Genomic DNA, 11,828 nt, shown 5'->3' with positions numbered 1-11,828 from the left:
CTGAGTTAGTCTTAACCCCTTATTTTGATCCAACATTCACACATTTAACCATATTCTGAAAGTTCTTTTGAGAATGACGGGCTATCAGATATGCAAATAGGACCCCACCTGAATAATTAAAGCAAAATATTTGTAGTATACATAGTGCAAACAGTAGGAAATACAAAGTCACAGCAATATGGACATGGGTAGTTTTCATTAAAGCCCAACGATACCCAATGCAAAAAAACACCACACACATAATGTAACCATACACTAGGTATGTCTTTAAACTGTAACTGCCAAATATTAATTTTGCAAAAGCAAGCCATCTTTTCCCCCCCTTTAAAATAAAGCACCAATAGTTGGAAAAAGGAGAATAGAAGCATTAAAAAATTCAGTCTGTCTCACACAGTTTATTTAACAATAGGTAATAAGAAATCAATTTTAACAGTCTATACAGTGATCGAAAGTTCATATTTATAAGTAATCAACTTTAATTGCATGATTTACAACATTTGAGGGTTTTTTGCTTTCTATTTTCAAGTTTTACAGAAAATGGAAGGAAGAGGAAAAGGGAAGGGTGGGAAAGAGAAAGCAAGCATAAAGAAGAAACCCCAGGGATTCTCTCTCAGGTTAAAATTATACCCTTGGAATAGTTTCTTACCCTCTTTATTTTCTCCTTTGTTAGATGTAAAAATAACAAAAAAAATTCTTTCAAGAAAACAAACCACAATATATATACTACATCCATTTGGCAGCTGCCCCTGTGTGTTTGCAAAAAAGTTGTCTTCTCTCTACATGTACAAATTTTAATACTTGAAGTTTAAGCTCAGACTCTGATATAGAAAATTCTTGGAGGACAAAAGTAGATTTCAGGAGGGAGGCTGGGTTACTTAATTTTTACATTTTTTTTAAAGAATTGACATCTTTCCAACCAAAGAGGAAAAATTGGTATTTATCTTTAATATATATTTATATATATATTTATATATATGCACTGTATTTTTAAAGCAACATTCACCCTTTTTGTCCTCCAGTTTTAGGAAATGTTCTCCTGTTTCTTTTTTTTTCTTTTTTTGCAGTAGACATGAGGAAAAACCAGAATAGGGAAAATGTTAACCATCTGCCTCAGTAAATTATAACTATCAATATTACATATTTTCATTAATTTAAAAAAAATAAAACCTATTGGAGGCTAGAGAAGGAAGCCATTTGGTCAGCAGCCAAATAACTATCCCCTCCCAAGCACCTCCCCAACGCACGCGAAGGGAAAACAAAAACAAGAAAAAGGACTGGTTATGATCCCAGCCATAACAAAAATATATTTTCTTTGTATTCTATTGTCCCTCAGGTTCATTTTGTTGGTTTCTTCTTTTAAAAACCACAAACTACTGCTGCAGAATTCAGATGTATTCCAGGGAAAAATGTTGTTTCTGCTAAGAAAGATTCAAAAAAATTGTCTTCAGTACAAAAAGTCTTGAGAAAATAAGGTTTTTTGCTCCCAAAATGCTACAACGCGTCTTAGTGTATGTCTAGTGTACTCTGTGAAAGGTTTGAATTCAAGTCTGAATTATCTGAGCCGAGTCCCAGTTCTGTGGCACTTGCACCATGAAGGCCTGCCATGCCGGGATTGCTAGCAAGCTGAGAAAGCATTGCACTCTGGTCCGGGCTAGCAAAGTGCCCTTGATCCATGGGGTTAGCCTGGGCAGCTACCAGTCCTGGATGTGGGGAGCTGGTTTGTGGGGAGACGTGATGTGGAGAAGGTTGAGGCTGCATCCTAGGGGAAGGGCTGGAGTGGGGGGGTTGAGACTGGGGCCGTGGCGAGGGGACAGGCTGTGGAGAACGCACTTGATTGGTGAGCGACGATGGAATCTGCTGGCCTTGTAAGTGTGGGGACTGGGCCTGACTAGGGAGCATGTGCTGTTGGGGGCTCATAGGATTGGGCTGAGCTGGTGATCCCATCTGCTGCTGGAGTAGCCTCTGCTGGAAAGCCTGCTGCAAACTTGCTCCTGTGTCTGCACTCATTGCTTGTGGAAGCTGGCTCATTTGTCCCATATTTCCTTGCTGCATCTGCTGCATGTGATGCTGCATCCGCTGCTGCTGCTGCTGCTGCTGCTGCTGCTGCTGCGAGTATCCAACTCCCTGGGGCTGCTGAAACTGGTTGTGGTTGGCCATGCCTGGTCCCAACCCTGGTCCTGCTCCCTGTTGCTGCTGCTGCTGCTGCATCATTTGATGTCTTCTCATTAGGAGATCCCGAAACTGGGGAGACATCGCCGAGTGATTCATATTGATTGGTTGATTCTGAGGATTCATCCCACCCATGGTCTGCTGAGGCGGAGGCTGCTGGGGTGGTGACTGCTGGGGCATGTTGGGCCTCTGGACACCTGGTTGCATTGGATTCATGTTTTGCATGGCTGGGTTTGGGTGCACACCTTGTTGCCCTGCCATGGCCTGCTGCTGCTGAAGCCCTGGTTGCCCCTGAGGCATTCCAGGCTGCCCTGGCATGCCCTGTGGATTCTGGTTCCCAGCATACTTGGCAGCCCGCTGCTTGATGAAAGCAGCCAATAGCTGAGGGTTTGAGTGCAGGATGTTAAGCACCTGTTGCTGCTGCATGGGAGAGCTGGGAGACCTGAGAGTTCGCAGCAGGTTTTGTAAGGCTGCCTGGGGCAGAGAATTTTGTTTTGGCTGAGCTGCACCAGGTACTTGTCCCATTCCTGGTTGTGGTGACATATTCATAGGCTGCCCAGGCTGGGCCACTGATATCATGGATGGTCTCTGCATTCCTGGTTGTAGCTGCTGAGGTTGGGGCAACCCACCAGGGGGCCAAGCTGGCTGCTGCTGAATTCCTGTTGGTCCGATCCCTTGATCTATGTGGCCACCCGGACCTCGCGCCATCTGTGGTGGTGTCACACCCATGGGTTGTATTGGATTCATCTGGGGCATGGGATGTTGAATTGGCCTCTGGAAAATTGGAACATGAGCCATCTGCCGCTGGTGATCTGCCACTCGCTGGATCTGCATGGCTATTTCCACTGCAGCTGCTGGGGGACCCTGGATAGGTGGCTGGGCAGTCTGAGGAGTTGTTGGAGGAGTCACTTGACCACCAGCCTTGCCCTGGGACACAGCACCAGGAGGTTGAGTTCTTGACATGCTATATGGTGGCATGTTATTAGGAGGTGCAGGTTGTGGCTGCGAGGCAGCCTGGGGTGGAGGCTGTGGCTGGGGAGTCTGAGGAGTGGGTGGCTGCTGGCCTGTTGGAGTTGTCGGTGTGGCAGGTGTTGGTGAGGGCAATCCTTGCTGCTGGCCTACTATGCCGGTCCTCTGCATGCTTGCCATCCTTCTCCGGAGCATCTGGGCCTGCTGCAGGCGGTGCTGAAGCTGCTGCTGGCGAAGCTTGTGTTTGATGTTGAGGCAAAAGGGTACTGGGCACTTGTTCTCCTGGCAGTGCTTTGCATGATAGCAGCAAAGAGCAATAAGCTGCTTGCAGATTGGGCAACCTCCATTGGTTTTGCGCTTACAGCCTTTGGTGTGCTGGACAACTCTCTTCATCTTCTGACAGGACGGCAGTGAACAATTGGCATTGCGACACTGGCAAGCATGGACCAGAGACTGGATGCAGCGCTGGATACTCAGGCGGCGGGAGTCACCAGGGCTTTGAGTGGTGGCTGTCTGCTGGTTGTTGCTCTCATCATCAATACCAAGGCCCAGCTTCTCCATCTTGTGCTCATGGTTTTTAGTGTTGTAGCAGGTGATGCACAGGTCATAATCCTGAAAACAGAAAAAATTCATCATGTTGACTCATAGAAACACAGATTTACTGAGACTGAAAATTCAGGAACACTCCAGTGGCAAAGCAAAGCAATTAATGCAATCCTGAATTTCAAGCAATCTTCAGAAAAATAGAGATTTCTACAAAAAGAATCTTGGACAGGAATTCTTAACAGGGGGTATCCTTACCCACCCCCTCATGGGGGTATGGGACTCGATCTCTGAACAATTAAAAAAATTTTGTTGTTAGATTATTAACTATCACTATTATCAATGTGGATTGTGATGTTCTGTTCCTAGCTATCCAAATGTTAAGTAAAAACAAGCTACTGATATCTTTTGAAGTCATACTGGCACTGTACTTAGGATTGGAGATGATGATTTTGACTGTCTGGCAAACGGAGTATGGGGTCATATTGGGCAATCCAGTGGGAATCTGTAATAATAAAAAGATTAAGAGCTCCTGGTCTTGGGGATACATTTCTATTACATACCTGGTTGCAATAACCTAAGAAAGCTTTATCCTGAAGTAGACAAGAGCTGTATCGGAACAGAAAGTCTAATAATGCACAATCTGCCTCAAGAGGAATAGCAAAGGGTGGAGCAGTGGGACATTCTTTACAAATGGGCCAAGATAAAGCCTAAGAGCATGGCAGCCCATAGTAGAAGGACAAAATCTAAAAAACCTTCACCCACCCTTTTCCTCACTTAAAAAAAAAATCAACTGTATGAGTCATCTGACTTGGTTTTTCAGAGCTTTAAAACTCCCTGAAAGCCATCTCCTGAATGCTGATCAATCACAATTTAAAAGGAAAAATCTCCAAGTCATACCTCACAGACGGTGCAATGCCATCTAGTCTCCACATGGTGCTTGCACTCATTGCAGGTGTAAACAAAACGGTCTTGGCTTTGAGTGTGCAACTCTACCAGCATGCACATAGTTGACCACATTGCCCTTCGTAGTGAGGAAAACTCAAGATGTTTATCTCTAGCAAGAGTGAGGAAGGCATCACGCCCATCCATCAAGTCGCATGGAATGAGAGGGTCAGGTTCAATGATGGGAGGCAGGGAGTTGGCTGAAGGACCAGCGATAAGACGAATCACAAAGAATACCTGGAAAATACAGAGAATGGCTAATTTCACACTGCATCCCAAGAGCTTTTAGGCATCACCTTTACAGATACAATATTTATTGCCGCTTTCAAACTCCATGCAAAATGCTTCAAAAGTTAACGGGCTACAAATGATCAGGAACAGGCAAAACTGTTGCTATAAAACACTAAAACACTGATGGAGCAAAGCTGGGAGCAAATCCCTGCTTTCTCATATACAACCAATTTATTTCTCCTTGTGATCCATTCTTACCATTGTGACCGCCTGCCTTACCCTACAAACTGCCTGAAGTGTTATATCTAGTAACTAGTTATCATTCTTTATATTGGGAAAGGAACTGTACATACATACATTGGAAGGAAGGGCTTTCCATATTCCAAATTGCACCATGATATTCTACCTTATGGGCAAGTGTTTAACTTAATTTATCAGATCAAAACCCACCCAGATTTGGCCAAGACAATTCCAAACAATCACATTGTATGGGACCCTAATTTAAGAGTGCATTTCCCTGTGCTGTCTTCCTTCCTGCCTTGTGTGCATTTGTGTAGCTGGTAAACCTGCAGCCAAAAGTTTTTTGTTTTTCAAAAGTGCTTCAATAAACACACACTAAACACACAATGCAAGGACTTGCAAAATGTTCTGTTTTAATACAATACAGTCCTTAAAATAAAAGCAGCTTTACTTAGTAAAATAAATAAAATACTTTTTCAATACTTTCCTTAAAATCTCAGGGATATCTTATTTTTTTAGCACTTATTTAACAAACAGAAAAATGTGAGCTCCTCATTTCCACAAGGCATGCACATGTGTGCTGTCTGCTTCTCATTTGAGAGTAGCACATTCCTCAGACCACTGGATTAAATTAAAGTTCAATTTGTGTGGCAAATTAGACAAAGTTTTTTTTATTTGACCACAAAAGAATTGACAATATAGCAGAAATACTCCTCTGCTCTTTCTATCTAGACTCCAAAGAGTAAGTTGTCATTGACAAATAAGAATTATTTGCCCAGCTTCAACAGTTGAGCAAGTAGTTATATATTTCAGAATTTGTAATCTGCCTTTTGGTCGTCATTCAAATAACTTTACAGTCAATCTTACCTCTTTGTGCTTCTCCATAGTGGCGTATAGTTTTTGGGAAAGATCATTAGAGACATTGGGCATTCCAGGTTTCTTTTTATTACCACGACTCAAACTACTTTTATTTTTACTCGTCTTCTTATTGTTCTTCTTTTTGGCATTTTTGCTATCTCCTTTGCTAACCTGGAAAGTGAAGTCAGAACTTTAATCAAGTTTACAAGTGATAGGATACAACCAGCCTAGGAATTCACACTTCCCAATTCAACTCACATGCCATTAATACTCAAGCTGCTGCTGCCGCTGAGGTAGATACCAGGCAGAGACAAACCAGGCTTCTAAGTAGCATACAAGACTTTCTCTCATTCCCACTAAGACTAAGGATTATGACAGACAGGATGGGTTTAAAGCCATGTTAGCAAATCATTCCATAATGAAAACAAATGACTTCGACTAGTTCTTATCCGCTTATTCCTCTAACAATTAACCTATTAGCAGTTGTCAAATTTAATGGTGTCAATTCAGCCAGTAAGAAAGTTAGTAAGAGTAAAAAATGACCATTATTGTTCAAGTAAGTTACTTCCTTACATCTGTGCTCTCATTGCTAGTGTTTTCTTCTCTCTTTCGCTCCTCTTCTTCCTGCTCTAGCTCCTTAATGCTCTCCTCTAGAACATTGGGCCAAAAGTCTCCTTCAAAATAAGGCAATTCTTTTGCACTTGTTAGGCGGTCTTCTGTTGCTTGCTTAAAAATATCCTGCAACACAAAAATGTTTTCAGTTAGCACAGCTGCCTGCTCCTCAAGATACAACAGAACACACTCAATGCAGGAAAAAAACCTCTAGTAGACTTGTCCAAAAAAGAAGCTACTCCCTTTTCAACTTCACCAAATTGTTCTTGAAAGCTGTTTTGGTTTTATAGTTACCAGATTTTTCTTATAGCAAAGCAGAAGCACATAGTACTGGATGGTACAAGAAAGATGTAATGTTTTTTCTATACCTACCGTTCTTAAAAAGCCTCACAGCACAATCCTATGAGTATCTACCCAGAAGTAAGTCCCATTGTGTCCAGTGGGGCTACTCCCTAGAAAATGTGCTTAGGATTGCAGCCAAATTGTCCAAATGCTTTTCAACATCATACTTCAAGTGCTACTAGCTGTCAAGTACTTTTTAAAATACTTTTACAGTGTCTAGAGAACAAGCACCTATTCCAGGATAAGCAGTGATACAATAACCAAAACAGGTACCGCATCTAACTGGCAACCAACCTTGTAATCATGGACTATGCGCTCTGATACAGATTTATCCAGCATCTTTTTGTACCATTCCTGTAGTCGTTTGGGCTTAGGTATCTTCTGATCAGGAGGATGGCAATGGAAAATATAATCATCTCCTTCACTAGGTGGGCAGGCCCAGATATGTCCAGTTGTATACCTAATATTTTAAAAATCCAAGAAAATTATCTTAATTATCCACCATCAACACTTCAACATTACCCATCCTATCCATTTATCCTTTAAAAAGAACAATTTTTTTTCCTTTTACAAGGAGCAAGCAGAGACATCATCAAACAACTTTTGATATACACACAGAATCAAAGATTGGGAGAGGGCTTTGTGAACCATCTAGCTGAAATCTCTGCTTGATGCAGGACACTCAGAGACAGACCATCCACAACAGATGGTTGTCCAGCCAGAGGCTTCCAGTAAGTAAGAATCCACAAGTTAGGAGGAGGATATGTAATTGCAGGTGACTTTCCAGCCAGGTGGGACCCAGGTATGCTTTGCTTTGGAGCTGAAACTACTTCAGATACCATGGAAATCTTTCTGAGAAGCCTGGTGAAAGGGCCAGCAGGAAGAACATGTGGACAGAGCCAATGGCTCAACATCTGCCAAAACCTCTCTATATAAATAGAGAATCTTAGCCAATACTTGATTACTATCAGTAAATAGGCATAATCTCAGTTTTTACAAGTTTCATATAAAATTATGACATCTCCTGGGAGTGGAACCTTCTACCTTGACACTCGGGTCAGAACTGGCAGTCTGAAACTAACTACATAACTAATAGCCCCCACCACTTCATGAAAGGATTCTTAAAACAAATGCTATAGTTGCTACGAACCACCTAGGTGCATATTCTCTTTCCACTGATGGAGAGGAACAACACAAGACAAGAGTACTAGATAAGCCCTGAAAATACAGTCTTCTATACATTTGGATACCATGGAACTTGTTCTAGAACAGAAAGCTTACCCCAGTTTCTTGACGTACTCTAGGTATCCTATTAGTATTTCATGATAAACAGCAGTCCTCAAGCATTTAGGGCGGAAGAAATGAACACTGTCGAGGTAAGATATGTATACTCGCCTAGACAAGGAATAGAGCATATTCATAAACCCAGGCAATAACTAGAAGCATTTTGCAATACATACACATTCCATCTGTCAAGACTCTAAGCAAAAAAAGTGTCATTTACAATGGTACAGTCAAATTCTGAGGATTCCACTTTCCAATTCAACTTCTTCCTTCCTATCTCAATTTCTCTGCCATTTCCCTATTCAACCTCTCTGGCTACTTTCCAAATAATGTTTAACCTGTATCAGCACAAGTCCACCTGGTCTTGAGGTTGGATGAAGTGGCTGCTATGAGCAGGAGGCCAGGTGGTGAGGTGAACCAGCAGCAGACATGTCCTGCATTTGCTAAATACCTCCCTAACTGGTCTGCCCAGCCACTGCACCATTCTCTTCACATTTGCTCTCTTAGAGACCAATCAAGAAGAGGGTGGGAGTTGGGATTTACCTCCTCCCTCCAGTGCTGCTGCCAAAGATCACAGCAGTGAGCTGAAAGAAAAGGTAACAGCCATTATGATTCAATTTCCAACTGCTCTTCTGGAAAGAGAGTGGGCACAAAGAGGATCAGGGTAATTCTCCGCCTCTCCCCCATCACCACAACCACCAGAAAACTTCTGCTTCCAGGATCCTCCTGCCATGTATATTTTGAAGGTGAGGCAGACAACTAAAGAGACAGAAGTGATGGGGGGACTGTGCACACCTGACTCCCTCCCCCCAGGAGTGATGATGGAATTAGAGGCTGTTTCATCTTCAAACAAGCTTGGGCCTTTCCACGCAGCACTCTCACCTCTGTAAGAACATAATACAGGGCTGGTTCATGGCATGGAATCATGAACTAACGTTCTCCTTCTTTTCTAAGTTGAAGGACTATATTTCACTTGAACCAAGAAATTACAGTTTACGCACCTGCCTACAAATTAATTCTGATTTGCTGTTTTCAATCCTGGTTTGCAAGATAAATGCAAACCATAGTTTGCAGGTTTACATGAGATGGGAGAAAACTTAGTAGCTCTTGCAAAAACTGAGCCATCTCACAAACGGATGACCAATGTGATTTACAAAGTTCATTAATCTGCTCTTATCAGAAACAGTACCTAAGGTAAAGACCCCTTTTATAGCCTATGCTCACAGTGAAGATATTCTTTGCACCTTTTTTTGCAGAGTGGGGGGGGGGGGATGCTTGAATTAGTGCTTTATTAGATGCAGCTCTCAAACCACATAACTAGTATCAGATAGAAAGTAAACACAATTAGATTATACACTTCACCAAATTAGATGAAGGGGATTTTCCTCTGATAATGCATCTGACAGCCTACTTCTATTAAGTAAACAGTTACTCCTAATTTGATGCAAGCCACTTGCAAAAAGCAAGAGAAGTTATTCCTATCTAAGGTAAACCAGTTCCATTTGTGCAAAATAGGCATAGGAGAAGTGGGATAGGGAAGAGTGACTTAAACTATATATAACTAGCCTTAAGGCAGTTATGTGCTTCTGGGCAGTTTTAGCTTATGTCAGAAGTCTGAAATCTTACGGCTAGCAATCTAGTCACAACTACAACCAAAAGAACCAACTTGAAGATTTCATTGCAGATCCTTACCTCTGGTTGGGTTGTGGACAATCTGACCCATACTCCTGAACATGCATACCAAAAAAGCACAAATCCACACCATCAATCTCCTCAAAAGCAAAGAGAGCTTTTGTTCGGTATGGGAACTGTTCAGCCATCTCTCCACTATCTACAAACCTACAAAATGTAAAGACGTGTTTAAAATGCATTCCCTGCAGACAGAGATGAAACAGCAAAATAACAACACACACCTTGTTTAATCCAGTCATGTGTGTTACATGACAAAAATATGGATATTTCCACACAAGATTGTCTAGAGCAGCCATTTTCAACCTTTTTCAGCTAAGGGCACACTGACAAGGCACTAAAATTGTCAAGGCACACTACCAGTTTTTTACTTACATTAAATTACTACATTAACTACATTATAGTTGATCTTGAATTAATAAAATTAATACAATTAAATCATTACATGACAAAAAAATTGACAAGAAGCATGGAGAGGGAAGTATATGTGGTTTCTGAAAAGGAGGAAAAATCCAATGTTCAAATTCTTATCAAAAGTGCCAGAAAGTGTTGGCAAAGACAGGGAAGAGGTTGATCACATAGTGGGTGAGGGGCAGTGAGGACACATGATTGAAACAAGTGCAGGATTAAACTGGGGGTGGGGGGGAGAGAGAGAATGTGAGGCAGTGATTCTGTATCTTTGGAAGGTGTGGACAAATGAGGGAAGGGACAGTAAGAGAGTTGCTAACTGTGATTGTGAGATTTGGGGGGGAATACGTCTGGGGAGGGGGGTGGGGGAGAAGAGGAGAGAGAAGTGCCAATTGCCTGCTTGTGTATTTGAGAAAAAAGAGTGCAACCAAAAGCCCAATCCTTAGCATGCCTGCTCAAAAGTAAGCCCTATTATAGTCAAAGGGGCTTACTCCCAGGAAAGTGTGGATGGGATAGCACCCCCAGAGCCCAGTCCAATGCATACCTGCTCAGAAGAAAGCCCCATTATAGTCAATGGGTTTATTCCCAGGAAAGTGTGGATAGGATTGTGGCCCAGCGCCCTTCCTCTAAAAGCCCCAAAGTGCGGGGAGGGTCACTTTGGGGAGTTGCAGGCAAACTGGCAAGGAAAAGGGACTTTCAGGGACCCTTTTCAGCCAGCCAGTCCTTAGGCTGGGGGCCTCAGCAGACTTGCTCGCTGTGTACCTGCTTGCCCACTTCTGGCTCCCTCTTCTCACTCACTCTGCAGCTCCCACCTCCTGGCTCCTCCAGGCTTCTCTGGTTGGGCAATCAGCACATAGGCAGGCAACAACTGCCTTCATGCCCAACCCTATGCATGTCTACTCAGAAGTAAGCCCCATAGTAGCCAATGGGGCTTACTCCCAGGAAAATGATGATCAGGTTGCAGCCTGAGTCGTGCTCAGTAGCAGGAGCAAGCTCCAAGCGGACTCTTCAGCTGCTGCGTGGGATGCAAAGCAGCCGCAACCAGCCCTTTCCCTGGCTGCTTCCTTGCTTGTTCTCCCTGCCGCGGGAGGCTCATAGCAGCCGCTTCTTCTGCATGCAGATGCGCAGCTGCTGCCTGCCTGCTCTGATCTCGTGGCACACCTGAGCGATTGAAAACTGCTGGTCTAGAGAAAGGATTATAACAAAACTTTCCAAGACACATTTAAGGGTATCTGATCAACTTCCTTAATTTGCTTACATTTCTCTCAGCCCCTGCTAATCAAGATAATACTCTGAGAGCCCGATCCTGAGCTCTGCGCTCTGGTTTTCTGCCGTAAGGCATGTTGGCGAGGTTTATCGCTGGGCCAGCACCTGTGCTAGCTGAGCACTGGCTGGCACCCGTCCTCGGCTACTTGGTGGTTGCATGGACCACTGAGCCGTAGCACGGTAAGTGGAGGTGGGGAGGTGGCATTCCAGGTAGGGGGGAGACAGGCAGAGAGAGGGCGGGGAGGAGGTGTGACAGGGAGGTGGGAGGCGGG

At 43.3% G+C, this 11,828-nt stretch overlaps 1 protein-coding gene across 1 annotated transcript in view; it reads right to left on the bottom strand.

Moving 5' to 3' along the window:
• Positions 1-375: 375 nt before the first annotated feature.
• The window catches only part of EP300 (E1A binding protein p300), a 105,306-nt gene continuing 93,853 nt past the window's right edge, over positions 376-11,828 (bottom strand). Inside the window, exons 25-31 of the mRNA XM_066633382.1 lie at positions 9,886-10,032; positions 8,191-8,304; positions 7,204-7,369; positions 6,529-6,693; positions 5,965-6,126; positions 4,582-4,863; positions 376-3,750 (exon numbers count right to left, since the gene is read on the bottom strand). Of these exons, the coding sequence (XP_066489479.1) occupies positions 1,504-3,750; positions 4,582-4,863; positions 5,965-6,126; positions 6,529-6,693; positions 7,204-7,369; positions 8,191-8,304; positions 9,886-10,032 (3,283 nt within the window). The 3' untranslated portion in view covers positions 376-1,503. The remainder of the gene's footprint in view (positions 3,751-4,581; positions 4,864-5,964; positions 6,127-6,528; positions 6,694-7,203; positions 7,370-8,190; positions 8,305-9,885; positions 10,033-11,828) is intronic.

This window comes from Tiliqua scincoides, chromosome 7 (genome assembly GCF_035046505.1).
Source record: "Tiliqua scincoides isolate rTilSci1 chromosome 7, rTilSci1.hap2, whole genome shotgun sequence".
NCBI classification, from domain to species: Eukaryota; Metazoa; Chordata; class Lepidosauria; order Squamata; family Scincidae; genus Tiliqua; species Tiliqua scincoides.
This window is presented reverse-complemented; position numbering and strand designations above follow the sequence as displayed.